This window comes from Odocoileus virginianus, unplaced genomic scaffold, assembly GCF_023699985.2.
Source record: "Odocoileus virginianus isolate 20LAN1187 ecotype Illinois unplaced genomic scaffold, Ovbor_1.2 Unplaced_Scaffold_16, whole genome shotgun sequence".
Classification (NCBI taxonomy): Eukaryota; Metazoa; Chordata; class Mammalia; order Artiodactyla; family Cervidae; genus Odocoileus; species Odocoileus virginianus.
The window spans coordinates 818,504-833,877 of NW_027224278.1; the positions used below are offsets into that span (position 1 = coordinate 818,504).

At 41.6% G+C, this 15,374-nt stretch overlaps 1 protein-coding gene and 1 long non-coding RNA gene across 5 annotated transcripts in view; one reads left to right on the forward strand and one right to left on the reverse strand.

Annotated features, from left to right (window-relative positions):
* Positions 1-15,374, forward strand: part of F8 (coagulation factor VIII) — a 149,363-nt gene that overhangs the window by 111,704 nt on the left and 22,285 nt on the right. For all 3 annotated transcript variants that reach the window (XM_070462882.1, XM_070462883.1, XM_070462884.1), the window contains 8 exons: positions 2,073-2,226; positions 4,121-4,333; positions 4,765-4,993; positions 5,183-5,365; positions 7,534-7,650; positions 8,664-8,735; positions 9,934-10,019; positions 12,523-12,678. In XM_070462882.1, coding sequence (XP_070318983.1) covers positions 2,073-2,226; positions 4,121-4,333; positions 4,765-4,993; positions 5,183-5,365; positions 7,534-7,650; positions 8,664-8,735; positions 9,934-10,019; positions 12,523-12,678 — 1,210 coding nt within the window. The remainder of the gene's footprint in view (positions 1-2,072; positions 2,227-4,120; positions 4,334-4,764; positions 4,994-5,182; positions 5,366-7,533; positions 7,651-8,663; positions 8,736-9,933; positions 10,020-12,522; positions 12,679-15,374) is intronic.
* LOC139033553 (uncharacterized) lies at positions 616-14,463 on the reverse strand. 2 transcript variants are annotated; one of them, XR_011486103.1, is made up of 4 exons: positions 14,263-14,463; positions 12,872-13,085; positions 12,488-12,746; positions 616-5,449 (listed from the first exon to the last, which is right to left on the reverse strand). It is a non-coding gene; the product is annotated as an uncharacterized lncRNA (long non-coding RNA). The 2 variants fall into 2 exon arrangements; XR_011486102.1 differs by having other exon boundaries at positions 12,488-13,085.

Genomic DNA, 15,374 nt, shown 5'->3' on the forward strand with positions numbered 1-15,374 from the left:
AAATTAGATTACTCAATAGAAAAATTGGCAAAAATAAGAAAAAAAAAACAAGCTTGTGTAGGTGTACCACAAAAGAGGAGATCCAAATGGCTACTACCCATAATAAAAGATGCTTAATTAACCTCATTATTAACCAGGAAATGCAAAACAAAACCACACACACTGCTATCTAACCACTAGAATGGCCCCAAATGCAAAAACACCATCAATATCAAGTGTCTATGAAGATTTGGAGCAAATGGAAGTCTCATACTTTGCTGATGAAAATGGAAAATGATACAACCACTTGGGAAACCAGTGTAGTAGTATCTGCCTGGGCTTCGCAGGTGGCGCTAATAGTAAAGAATTCACTTGCCAGTGCAGGAGACAAAAGAGACACAGGTTCAATCCCTGGGTCAGGAAGATCCCCTGGAGGAGGAAATGGCAACCCACTCCAGTGTTCTTGCCTGGGAAATCCCATGGACAGAGGAACCTGGCGGGCTACAGTCCAGGGGACCACAAAAAGAGTCAGACATGATTTGGAGACTAAAAAACAACAGTATCTACCAAAGCTGAACATATGCATACCAGCAATTCCACTCCTAGATATGTGCCCAACAAAAATGCATATACATGTTTACCAAAAGACGTGTATTTGAAGATTAACAGCAGGACTATGTATAAGCACCCAAAATTACAAACAACTCCAGTGCCCATGATTGTGTTATATTTGCAGAATGGAATACTATACAACAATACACATGAACAAACTGTAGCTACACACAGTGTAGATGAATCACAAATATAATGCTCAGTAAAAGAAGCCAGAAACTAAAGAATGTATGCAATATGATTTCATTTGCATACTTCAAAAACAGGCAAAGATAAATGATATGCTTTAGATATGTAGACATAATTGGTACAATTATGAACAAAATGAAATAAATAATTATAAACATCAGAATGGAGTTTACCTTTAGTGGGAACAGAAAGGATGTGATTGGAAAGGCAGATAACAGGGAGTCTTCTGGGCTTCTGGCGAAGTTCTTGATCTTGGTAGTGGTTGCATTTTTGTACCAAAAGCATTTATGTTTCATGCACTTTAAGTTCACAATTTTAACAGAATTTTTAAAAAGTAACAAAAAGTGGCCCAAGGACTAAACACTGAGGCTCTCATATTTAGAATATGTTTATAAACCCTACATCCATTCAACATTCAACATATATTTTCTTTTCTTTTTTTCCACTTATTTTTATTAGTTGGAGGCTAATTACTTTACAACATTGCAGTGGTTTTCTGTCATACATTGAAATGAATTAGCCATGGATTTACATGTATTCCCCATCCCGATCCCCCCTCCCACCTCCCTCTCCACCCGATTCCTCTGGGTTCTGAGCACCTACTGTGTGCCAGGCACGTGTTCCAGTGACTGAGAGTACACCAGTGGACAAAACAGACAACCCCCCCTGCTTTCATGGATCTCACATACTACAGAAGCCTGAGAAGAGTATGTCAAGGGGGACAGAGTGACTAACTACGGAACATGTTACTTAGATGTCACGTAAGATGAGGACATAACAAAACTGACTACTTTGATAAGCCACTTGCATGTGTAAGGGCTTCCCTGGTGGCTCAGACAGTAAAGAACCCACCTGCAATGCAGGAGACTCAGGTTTGATCCCTGGGTCAGGAAGATCCCCTGGAGAAGAAAATGGCAACCCACTCCAGTATTCTTGCCTGGAGAATTCCATGGACAGAGGAGCCTGGCAGGCTACAGTCCATGGGGTTGCAAAGAGTCAGACATGACTGAGTGACTAACACACATTGCATGATTTTGGATACCACCTAAATATGGATGATCTTCATCCATACCGCTTTTCTGGACTCCTGATCTCTGTGTATTTGCCAGTATAAATCATATGTATCCAAACTGTATACCCCAACCTACCCCTTTAGGGTTCTCCAGCTCAATGAATTGCATCACCATCCATTCATTTGCCCAAATCAGAAACCTAGAAGTTATCTTTAATCCCTCTTTATCCCTTCCCCTCCCCATGACACTTCCAATTTTTCCTCTGCTTTTTTTCACCAGGTCTCAGAATGGAGGAGTCCCTCAGTTCAAAAAGGTGGTATTCGAGGAATTTACTGATGGCTCCTTTACTCAGGCCGTATACCGTGGACAACTGAATGAACACCTGGGACTCTTGGGACCATACATAAGAGCAGAAGTGGAAGACAATATCATGGTAAGTTGAGGACAATGGAATTACAATAAAAATGATCCATATATGTTTTTTCAAATTTCTGATTATAAAAATAGTTTTCACACCTTCTAAAAGGTTTAAAGTATAGAAGATAAGAAAATTGAAAAATAACCCCGTAATTATCATTTTCCTGTATGTCCTTATGTTTCTCCTATGTATTCTCTTTATGTATTAAAAATTATACAATTCATCATTCTACTTCTTTTTAAAATAAATGTCATAAACATTTCCTATGTTATTAAAACACTACATATGTTTTTCAGGTGAAAGAATATTAGCTCATTATATGATTTTATGGTTTATTTAAATGTTTTTCTTTGAACAACCTTTTAGATAGTTTCGTTTTTTTTTCACTGTTTAATTAATGATGTTATCACAACTCTTCCCAGGATAAAATTCCAGAAGTGAAATGTACAGGAACATTTTTAAGACTTTCTCTAACAAATTATCTGTTAATGTTCTTTGCATAGTTGAAATTTTTGGAGTGAATGCTTTTCTTGTTAATTTGTATTACCATATATATTATAGATCATTGATATATTAATGATCATTGGTCATTTTAGTGAATAGTATTTTTCCAAGTTTATTTTCTTTTAATTTTATATATATTATGTCTGACCCCATGGACTGCAGCCTGCCAGACTCCTCTGTCCATGGGTTTCTCCAGGCAAGAATACTGGGATGGGTTGCCATGCCCTCCTCCAGGGGATCTTCCTAACCCAAGGATCAAACCCATGTCTCCCACATTGCAGGCAGATTCTTTACTGTCTGAGCCACCAGGGAAGCCCAATTTTATATACAGTGATTTTTAAAATATTTTTGGAGTTTTAGGTAGTAACCCATAAATCTTTCCTTTATGACATTTTGATAGCTTTTATGTTTATAAAAATCGTTCCCTATACAGAGATTTATTTTCTTAAAATCACCTGTACTTTCTTCAACTTTCTTTTACAGTTTAATTTCTTAACATTTAACTTTTTAATCCAACAATAATTCCTGTAGACTAGAATTTGCTTTGGCGCACTGTATAAGCCAAAGATCAAGGTAGTTTTATTTTTTTCTAGAAACAGTCATCCATTGTCCCAACTGGTTGTTTATAGGAAGGATATAGAAGGATCTAAAATTATAGGATTGTGAGTGAATTTTTTCTGGTTTGAATTTTATTTTACTTTCCATATGTCCAATGAAAATGTATAACTTTTTAATTTGAAAAAAAAGTCTTGTATACAGAGCATATGTAATACATATATAATACAAATACATATGTAATACATATGCAATACAAATCCTGGAATTTGTCATGAAGAACTTTAAGAGCATCAGTTCCTGGGGTTATGGTCCCTTAAAACCCCTATGGTCATATTTTCTCTTTTACTTTAGAATTTCTTTTAAGGATTTAGCAGTTTTCTCCTTTGTAACTGTGAGTTCATGTCTTAAAGACTGTGGAAATGAAAAATGTCTCAGTTTCTTTCATAGATATTTAGATTTGGGTTCTAGTAACATACCGATTCCTCCAAGCATTGAAAACCTGGATAACACCCCCTAAATAGGCATTTCTATTCATGAAGTCATGTCGTGAAGTTGCTCAGTTGTGTCCAACTCTTTGTCACTCCATGGACTGTCAGCTACCAGGCTCCTCAGGTGACAGTCCATGTAGGCGACAGTCCATGGAGTTTTTCAGGCAAGAGTACTAGAATGGGTTGCCATTTCCTTCTCCAGGTGATCTTCCCAACCCAGGGATCAAACCTGGGTCCCTGCATTGCAGGCAGACGCTTTACCATCTGAGCCACAGGGAAGTAGGCATTGCTATTAGGGATCTAAAAACTTTACAAGATCCTAAAACATAATACTTGCCTTTTTTTCTCTTGCTCTGCAGGTAACTTTCAAAAACCAGGCCTCTCGTCCCTACTCCTTCTATTCTAGCCTTATTTCTTATAATGGAGATCAGAGACAAGGAGCAGAACCTCGAAAAAAATTTGTCAAGCCTAATGAAACCCAAAGCTACTTTTGGAAAGTGCAGCACCACATGGCACCCACCAAAGATGAGTTTGACTGCAAAGCCTGGGCTTACTTTTCTGATGTTGATCTGGTAAGCAGGGCTCCTTTGTGCTGGCCCTTTCCTGCTTTGAAAGAAAGGGTCTCAGAACTTCCCTGGCAGTCTCCTGGTTAAGATTCTGTGCCTCTACTGCAGGGGACACAGTTTCAATCCCTGGTCAGGAACTGAGATCCCACATGCCCTGAGGTGCAGCCAAAAAGTAGTGTTAAAAAAAAAAAGAACAGGTCTTCGTGTCAGCTGCTAAGAAGTGTGGTATTTATCCCCAGCATAATGGGAAGTTTTCAATAGGGGAGGTGTCAGCATATTTATGTTTTAGACATATCACCCAGGAATCCACTAAAGAGGAAGAACTGTCCTGTGGGAAGCTGCGGAATGGGGTGGGCGTCATAAAAGCTGATGAGAAATCCCCTCTGGTTCCTAAGCGAGAGAACGTTCATGCCTAGAACTAGTGTCTTTCCTTTCAGGAAAAAGATGTGCACTCAGGCTTGATTGGCCCCATTCTGATCTGCCGTGCGGACACACTAAGTGCTGCTCATGGGAGACAAGTGACAGTACAGGAATTTGCTCTGTTTTTCACCATTTTTGATGAAACCAAGAGCTGGTACTTTGCTGAAAACATGGCAAGGAACTGCGGGGCGCCCTGCCATGTCCAGCCAGATGACCCTACTTTTCAAGAAAAGTATCGCTTCCATGGTAATACAGTCCACACCCAAGTCTCATTTGCCGTGAAGTGAGCCTGGAGCCTGAGGCTGGGATGTTGTACAATTTGAGAGTATACGGATGAGAGTGCAATCTTCTTAGGAATCCATCCTCTTGGCTGGAATGGAGGGAAAGACCCTGGCACAATAGGCGCTAACAGCTTTCTCTGTGTTCTTTCTCCAGCAATCAATGGCTACGTGATGGATACACTCCCTGGCTTAGTCATGGCTCAGCATCAAAGGATTAGGTGGTATCTGCTCAGCATGGGCAGCAATGAAAATATCCACTCCATTCATTTCAGTGGCCACGTGTTCACTGTGAGAAAAACAGAGGAGTATAAAATGGCAGTCTACAATCTCTACCCAGGTACAAACCAGTTTGTGCTCTGTCTTCAACTTCCAGTGCTTGCTGAGGAGCTCCTTTCAAGGTCTAGGTCCTGGGGATATGTCCCTTTAACAAAGCAGAGAGATCATAAAGAACTTAGCAAACAAACATGATCATTTCAAATACAGATAATATGCTGTAAAGGAAACAGAGCAGAATCAATGGACAATGGATGTCCCAGCACTTTCCTAGGAAAAGAGGATTTTTCTCCCAACTCAAATCCCACAGGGCACCAATAGTGATTGGTTCCAATCACTAATTGGAATCACCAATTAGTGATTCCCAAAGAGTAATTGGTTTATGTATGAAGACCATATTTTGATTAAACACTGCTCCCACTGTTGATCAAAACAGAATATCATCTTAGTTCTCGAATGTTCCTTTAAAACAGGTTCTGAACTTCCCTGGTGATCCAGTGGCTAGGTCTCGGTGCTTCTACTCCAGGGTGCACAGTTTCGATCAGGGAACTAATATCCCATATACCTCACAGTGCAGGCAAAAAAGAAGGAAGAAAAAAAACAGGTTTAATAGTGGAAGTAAACTTATGTTTCTGTGTAAAAATTCTGATAAGCTCAGTGACTTTTCTTGCTGACTCTTAAGTAGAAACAGACCTGCAGTCACTTCACATCACAAAGAAAATTCAAGTCAGACATCATAACATCCACTTCAACACATTAATAAAAAAAAATTTTCCCCCTTTTTCTTGGCTGTGCCGCATGCCATGCTGGATCTTAGTTCCCTGACCAGAGATGGAACATCTGCCCCATGAAATGGAAGCATGGATTCGTAACCAGTGGACTGCTGCGGAAATTCCATTCTTCATCAAAATTCTGAATTTCCTTTTATAAGGTTTTATTCTAGATTTTCAGCAAGAGGCACCTCCTTCTGGATTTCATGACAAGTGCTCTGCTTTGGCATTCAGTGGGCCCTTTCACTCTGAAATCATGCATTTCATTCTTAAGCTTTAGAGGATTTTTCTCCTTATCATTTCTCTGATTCCCACCCCCCACCTTTGTTTTCTTTCCTTGCAGAACTTTCATTAGAAAAGTCTTGGACTTCTTCAACTTCTATGACTCAGTTTCCCTCATTTCCTACTGTTTGCTTGCCTTTTTGCATTATGTCCTTAGGTTTCTCTTCCAGATCACTAATTTGGCCTTTAGCTTCGGAACTTGATTTTAACTTCAGTATCTGCTTCTGATGCTTATTATGCTTCCCCCTCCACCCCTGGCTGGTTGTGACTTTGAACTGTAGCATGCAGTGTGGAGAGGTAAGGGATAGCACCATTGTCTGCACCTGGCAGATATTTAAAGTGAAAGTGAAAAGCCAAAGTGCAAGTTGCTCAGTCATGTCCGACTTTGCGACCCCATGGACTATATATAGTACACGGGATTCTCCAGGCCAGAATACTGGAGTGGGTAGCCTTTCCCTTCTCCAGGAGATCTTCCCAACCTGGGGATTGAACCCAGGTCTCCTGCATTGCAGGCGGATTCTTTACCAGCTGAGCCACCAGGAAAGCCCAAGAATACTGGAGTGGGTAGCCTATCCCTTCTCCAGCGGATCTTCCCAACCCAGGAATCGAACTGGAGTCTCCTGCATTGCAGGCGAATTCTTTACCAACTGAGCTCTCAGGGAAGCCTGGCAGATATTTAAAGAGGACTCTTTTCTGGTGGGGTACTTACAGGGCCTCTGCAGAAACTCCCTTGGAGGACCCTCTTACATGAAATCCTCTTGTTTGGTTCCACCTTTATTCTGGATTGTCACTTGTCACTCAGCCCTCAGCCCCTCAGCATTCAACTCCAGCTTCTTGCTCCTGGGGTTACTTTACTCATCAAGGCAGGGAGCCCACATCATGTCGAAGAGAAATCCACCTCTGGCTCTGCCAAGCCTTGAGAGTGCAGGCCAGTCCTAACATAGTAGCTTTCTCCCACCTCCACCCCCGAAGCATCTGGGTACCCTTTCTCTCCTGTTCCCCAGGGTCAGAACTTCACATCCAGTGTCTCCAGCCGCAGGGGTTACATCACAGGCACTTTGGGTCAAAGAGTGGTGCAACTGACTTGGCTAGATCTCCTCTGATGTTCTGCATAAGCTGATGTATCTTATGCCCATTTTGGTGAAAAGAAGTCACTTTTCTGCCTTCTGGTTTTGCTAAGGTGTCTTTGAGACGGTGGAAATGCTACCATCCAAGGTTGGGACATGGCGGATAGAATGTCTTATTGGCGAGCACCTACAAGCTGGGATGAGCACTCTCTTCCTGGTGTACAGCAAGGGTGAGTGGCACTGGGCACTTGACCACTTTCCACCTCCCTCGAAGGGTAGCCTTTGCCAAGAACTACATACAAGCTCACAGTCATTACCAAATCTAAAATGAATATTGCGGGCAGAAATCAGAGTCCTCAGAGGAGGGCAGATCTGCTTGATGCTTTGAACGCTTTAACACTGAAGTCCCAAGAGCTCCAGGAGCAAATTTTGAAGCTTAATTTTGGTCCTGTTACAAAGTGTAACTCTCAAATATCATCTGGAAGAAGTTGAGTTTTAATCCTCAACATGAAGAGAACCACTGGTCTACTTATGTATGAACCCTAGTTTTCAGTTCAGTTCAGTCGCTCAGTCGTGTCTGACTCTTTGTGACCCCATGGACTGCAGCACGCCAGGCCTCCCTGTCCATCACCAACTCCCGGAGTTTACTCAAACTCATGTCCATCGAGTCGGTGATGCCATCCAGCCATCTCATCCTCTGTCATCCCCTTCTCCTCCCACCTTCAATCTTTCCCAGCATCAGGGTCTTTTCCAATGAGTCAGTTCTTTGCATCAGGTGGCCAAAAGTATTGGAGTTTCAGCTTCAACATCAGTCCTTCCAATGAACACCCAGGACTGATCTCCTTTAGGATGGACTGGTTGGATCTCCTTGCAGTCCAAGGGACTCTCAAGAGTCTTCTCCAACACCACAATTCAAAAGCATCAATTCTTCAGCGTTCAGCTTTCTTTATAGTCCAACTCTCACATCCATACATGACCACTGGAAAAACCATAGCCTTGACTAGACAGACCTTTGTTGGCAAAGTAATGCCTTTGCTTTACTCAGTTGCAAAATCTGAGTAGGTCTAGTGCCTTCCTGTTGGAACTAATTAAATGAGATAGTACAATAAAAATCTTGCATCCAGTTCTCGCCATGTACTAAACACTAAAAAATATGAGCATTTCTTGGTGTTCTCATTGACCTGCATTTGTGAAGCTCTATTTCTGCACTTCTAATGATTGTGCTCCCCTGGTTTGATTTCAGAGTGTCAAATTCCACTGGGAATGGCTTCTGGACGCATTAGAGATTTTCAGATTACAGCTTCAGGACAATATGGTAAACAGTATTCCTTTCTCTCAAAGCACTGAGCTGATTATGTTTTTTTATTTCTGTTGGAAAGATTCAGATAAACAATCCATCTTCATGCTTCTATAAATTCTACTCCATAGGTGCCTCTCAATCTATTTTCTCTTCTCACCCAAGTAATGCCTCTGCCTCTTTAAATGTCCTGCCTGCCTTCCACATGGCTTCCCTTGAATCCATTCTCCTCACTGTAGCAAGAAGCTGCATTTTCCTCAAACTGTAGCCCACAGGTCACATTCAGTCCATCACCTGATTATGTATGGCCTTCAAGCTAAGAATTTGTTTTCTATTCTTAAATGATTAGGGAAAAAACAAAAGAAGAATATTTCATGACATGTGAAAATTATATGAAATTCTAATTCAAGGGTTCATAAAGAAGCCACATTTGTTCATTTACAATTATCTGCGGGCACTTTCACTGTGTGTGTGTGTGTGTGTGTGTGTGTGTGTGTGTGTGTGTTAGTTGCTCAGTCATGTCCAACTCTTTGCAACCCCATGGACTGTAGCCTGCCAGGCTCCTCTGTCCATGGGATTCTCCAGGCAAGAATACTGGAGTGGATTGCCATTCCCTTCTCCAGAGGATCTTCCCGACCCAGGGATTGAACCCTGGTCTCCTGCATTGCAGGCAGATTCTTTACCATTTGAGCTACAGGGAAGTCTCTGTAGCTTTCACTCTATAACAGCATTTAAATGTCACAACACCAGATGATAAAGGCTAAATTACAGAAAAAAAGTTTGCCAAACTCCATTTTAGAGGGGTAAAAAACATTTGAAAAAGATGTTTGAGAGTTATATACCAAAATAGTACTATTTTTCTCTGGGTGGATGATGTTTTATACTTCTTTTATTTTTTTAACTTATGTTTTCTTTTTATTTCTAATTTTTCTCCAGTAAACATAGATTATGTAATAGAGAAATAATATTAAATGATGGTACTGGTGACACATTAATATTATCTATCTACAGGTACAAACAATCAACAAACTTACTAAAGTTTAGAAAATAAAATAGACAAGGACAAGCCAAACACTTCAGTAGTCATTGATACTACTCTGCTTTATACGTTTGTCTTCACAGCTAGGATTAACCTTTCTCAAGAGAGTAATTTTATCCCTACGTGTTCAGGACCAACCCAGCTGAATCTAATCTCTCTTCCCTTTCTCGAGCAAAGGACAGTGGGCCCCAAAGCTGGCCAGACTTCATTATTCTGGATCAATCAACGCCTGGAGCACCAAGGATCCCTCTCCTTGGATCAAGGTTAGAAAATGCATTGCATTCCATCACATCACACATTCCTTTGGCAAGCTCAATGCCTTTTATACCTCTTTTCTGCCTAAGTCATTTTCATCAAATCCCAAGTAATAGATGAGGAAAGAACTGAAGAACAGAGTGGCTTATGATTTGTACCAAAAGAGTCAGGACTGAAAGACTCAGGAATAGAACTGAGTGCACTGTGTTTTGTTTTTTAATTATTTTTGCTGCACTGGGTCTTCACTGTGCAGTTTTTTCCCTAATTGTGGCAAGCAGGAGCTGCTCTCTAGTTGTGTGCAAGCTTCTTACTGTGGTGGCTTCTCTTGTGGCAGAGCACCAACTTCAGTAGCTTTGGTTCCCAGGCTCTAAAGCACAAGTCTCAGGAGTTATGGCTCATGGGCTTAGCTGTCCTGAGGCACGTGGGATCTTCCAGGACCAGAGATCAAACACATGTCCCTGCACTGGCAGGCAGACTCTACCACTGGGCCAGCAGGGAAATCCTACACTGTGTTTTTAATCTTTCTACTGGGATTAGAATCTCTGAATATTTTTCTATAACATCGAATTTACCACCTCCAAAGACCGCATATTCTCTTTTTAGATGTCTTCAATTGCCTAGGTATCCTTGAGTCCTCTAATTCCTTCATGTTAACACAAAAACAAATGGCTCAATCCCCGGTCCCACAAGGCAAGAAAATGTGGCTTCTTCCTTTTCTAAAACCAAAGCTGTCTCCTTCACAAATTCTACACCACAGAGTAGTAAGAAACACCTGATAAAGTTAGGCCAAATCTGGTCAACCAACTTGGAGTCATTACTGAAAGTGTCCTTAGGTTAACTGAATTTTTTTTTCAGTGACTCAGTCTTTCATTTTTTTTTCCTTCCCCATGTCCTCTGGAGCAGCATTGGCCAACAGAAATATCATGTGAACCACAAATGCAAAGCACGTGTGTAATTTTCCATTTTCTAATAGCTGCATTAAAAAAGGAACATGTTAAATTCATTTTAATAATACATCTTCTCGGGAATCCCCTGGAGGTCCAATGGTTAGGACTGAGTGCTTTCACTGCCAAGGGCCTGAGTTCACTCCCTGGTCAGTGAATTAAAATCCTGCAGGCCATGTGGCTCTGCCAAAAAAAAAAAAATCATAATTTTCTTTAATCCAACATATCCAAAAATGTTATGTCAACATGTAAGCAGTCAGGACTAATGTTCAAACACACTGCCTTCCTTTCACACCCTTCTCCTTCTCTGTGTAAGTTCCATGAGGGAAGGGCTTTTTTTATTGTTCATGACTCTGTTGCTAGTACCCAGAACAGTGCTTGTGCTCAGTCACTCAGTCGTATCTGACCCTTTGTGACCCTATGGACTGTAGCCCACCAGGCTCCTCTGTCCACGGAATTCTCCAGGCAAGAATACTGGAGTGGGTTGCCATTTCCTTCTCCTAGAAGAGTGCTTGGCATATAACAAATGCTAAAAATATATTCTTTGATGAATGAATGAATGAATGAATGATGTATAGATAGAGCTTAGAGTCAACTGAGAAAGATTGTCATTAAGTACAAGAGTCCAGACCAGTCTTAGCTGAGTGTGCCAGGCATCTGGGAGAAATTAGGGTACCAACTGATGTTAAAATTCCTGTAATGCTTGTGAGACCCACGCCCCCTTCTTTCAGACCCAACCACTCCTTACTACTAAGGATCGATATTCCATCAGATCCCATGTTAGGTGCCAGGGCTAGAGAGACTGTAAAACCTAACATATTACATGTTTAGTATGCGCCAGCAGTGAACTCAGCACATTACATGTATTAACTCTGTAATCCTTCTGATAACATTTTGAGATAAATACCATTATTACCTTCACTGTACAGAACAAGAAATTGAGACACAAAGAGGTTAGGTGATTCAGACAGGCTTATTGCCTTCAGGATCTCAGTCTAATGAGGAAGGCAAAAAGCAAAGAAAAGTTTACAGTGCGGTGCAATAATTTACTATAATGAACTTATATACAAAGTGGACTGGAAGCAGAAAAGAAGCCACCCAAAAGTTCTCTGCATGAGTTAGGAAAGGGTAACCAGGAGAAAGAGTTTCTGCACTAACACTTGCAGGAGGGACAGTAATTTAGCACTGATAGTGATGGTGGGAGGCGGGTAGTCTGGGGACAGAGAAGGCAAGTGGCTTTGTCCAGCCAGAAGCTGGTGTGTCAGGGAGACACCTGCTACGGGGTCCAGGTGTGCAGCACTAAGGATGTGTGTAGAGAAAAGTGGGGCTCAGTGATTCCAAAGTGATTTCCTTTGTCAGGATATGACCTGAGGACTCAGTGAACACATTTCCTGTCGTTGATTCCACAGCTTCCCACACATCTACATTTCCACACTGGTCTCTGTTGCATTTGCACCTCCAAGGGAATACTGGGCTTCTATCGAGGTAGATTCTTCTTAAGCAGAGAAATCATTTCAGAATACAGCACATACCTCTATGTAAAATCAAGTGTTGCTTTCATTGATAGGTGGATCTGTTGGTGCCGATGATTATTCACAGCATCCTGACTCAGGGTGCCCGGCAGAAGTTCTCCAGCCTGTACATCTCTCAGTTTATCATCATGTACAGCCTCGATGGACAGCGGTGGCAGGGTTATCGGGGGAACTCCACTGGGACCTTAATGGTATGTAAATAGTCCTTTTCAAGAGAATGCTTGAATCTTTTGAGGAGCTTTTGACAGATTTCAGCAATCTGAAATGGAACAAACACTCACAGTTTCTAGAAACTTCAGTCACTCAGTCGTGTCTGACTCTTTGCGACCCCATGAACCACAGCACATCAGGCCTCCCTGTCCATCACCAACTCCCAGAGTTTACCCAAACTCATGTCCATTGAGTCATTGATGCCATCCAACCATCTCATCCTCTGTTGTCCCCTTCTCCTCCCACCTTCAATCTTTCCCAGCATCAGGGTCTTTTCAAATGAGTCAGCTCTTCACATCAGGTGGCCAAAGTATTGGAGTTTCAGCTTCAACATCTTAGCCCCCCCAGAAAACATTTTCCACTCATGGGCAATAGAGTGATGATGGACCTATGGACAAAAAGGTAGCATGAAGGATCTCTTATGTAGCCCTAGGAAACACACTCCAAATGGAATTCTAAGACTATGTTGCTAATATATTCAAGGAAGACAGGTATAATTCCTTACTTGGGGAGAAGATTGAATGTTGAGTAACCCATGACATGTGGTGGCATCACAATTTCTCAGATTGTCATCAGTGATACAATAGGATGAATTTCAGGTAAGGAAGGAAGACATTGGGAAGTTAGTAGCAATTTGGTTGCTATGGCAACCAGTTTAGCATCATCTGACAGTAGAGTGACCTGTCTTTTCATTTCTGGGCTTCCCAGGTGGCTCAGTGGTAAAGAACCTGCCTGCAATGCAGGAGACGCAGGAAACTTGGGTTCAATCCCTGGGTGGGAAGATCCCCTGGAGAAGAAAATGGCAACCCACTCCAGTATTCTTGCCTGGGAAATCCCATGGACAGAGGAGCCTGACGGGCTACAGTCCACAGGGTTGCAGAGTTGGACACAACTGAGTATGCATCTTCTTTTTCAGCATACATAGGAGAAAAAGAAATTAAATGTTATGAATATATACAAAGAACATCCATGAGCATATATATATATATATATGTATATATATATGTATATAATCTTGATGGAATCATGGAGTTCTGGAGGAATCTTCCATGTCCTGGGGGTTATAGGCAGATACTTGGACTTAATACCAAACCTAGGAGCTAAGCATGTGAATTGCAGAGCTACAGTCACAATTAAATGGTCAGCCCCGATATGGTTGTTATGCTAAGGTAACGGCACTGGTGGAAATGGGTGGAACTCTGAGACCTGGGGTGGGTACATTTAGGCAGACATGCATGAGGCTGTGAACCACAAACCTCTAAATTGCCCTAAACCTTATCTGCTGAAGGAGGCGACCTTTCCCCAGTCTCTGAAGCAGTCATCCCTGCTGTGCACACAGGTCTTTCAGTTGCTCCACCTGGAATAGTTGCCTTCCAACCTAGTGGCTAGTCTCCTTAGGCCACTAAGTGTTTGGTCACTAACAAAAGCCAGATGAGTCACGGAAAAATGACAGATCATCACAAATTTAGTCAGGTGGTGATAAAAAAAAATCACAACTCTTAAGTGTGGTATCTCCTCTGGAGTAAATTAACACAGCACTAGGTACCTGATATGGAACCACAGACCTGGGAGGATGCTTTCTTCTTCATTCACACTGACAACCAAAATCAGAATAGATTTGCATTTACCAAGCGGGAACAAGAGTATAAACTTTATGGTTGATGCCTCAAGGCAATGTCAGTTCCTTTGTTCCTTATCATAATATAGACCCTGAAAGTGAAGTGAAAGTGAAAGTCACTCAGTTGTGTCCGACTCTTTGCAACCCCATGGTCCATGAATTCTCTAGGCCAGAATACTGGAGTGGATAGCCTTTCCCTTCTCCAGGGGATCTTCCCAACCCAGGGATCGAACCCAGGTCTCTTGCATTGCAGGCAGATTCTTTACCAGTTGAGCCACAAGGGAAGCCCAATATAGACCCTAGGGACCCCAAATATCTTGACATCCCACAGAACACCATACTGGTCCATTACATGGAAGACATTATGCTGACTTCCGTGTCAGACTCTTGTGACCCCATGGACTATAGCCCACCAGGTTCCTCTGTCCATGGGATTCTCCAGGTAAGAATATTGGAGTGGGTTGCCATTTCCTTCTCCAGGGGATTGTGCTAACAGGCCCTGGTAAACAGAAAATAATAATCACTCTAAATGTTTTTGTGATTAATATATGTATAATCAGAGATATATACACAGACACATAAATATGTATATATTGTGTTGTCAACTAAAAAAAAATGCACAATGTGAGAGTTGTGAGTCAAGTTTTATTCAGGGTCTTACTGAGGACTATAGTCTTGGAGACAAGTCTCTCAGATAGCTCGGAGCTGCTCTGAAGAGGTGAGGGGAAGCTAGGTTACATGTTTTGCTGTTAAGGCATACATGTAGTCAGACATAAATCTTGATGAAATATTACTGCTACTCACAAAGAACAGATGTTTCAAGTTCATGGTTATACTGTTTTTCTATGTATGGGAAGATGTAAGAAGTAGGATTCATTACAATTCTTCTTGAAATGCATATTAACTACTTAGGACCTGTCTGTCCAAAGCACAGAGCATCCTGTTATCATCTTGAATTTCCTGAAACACACAGTGTTTAAATTCTGAAACACACAAATGCCTCATCCTGTTATCCTGTTAATCTTTTCCTCTGAACACTCAGTACCCTGTCTATCACCA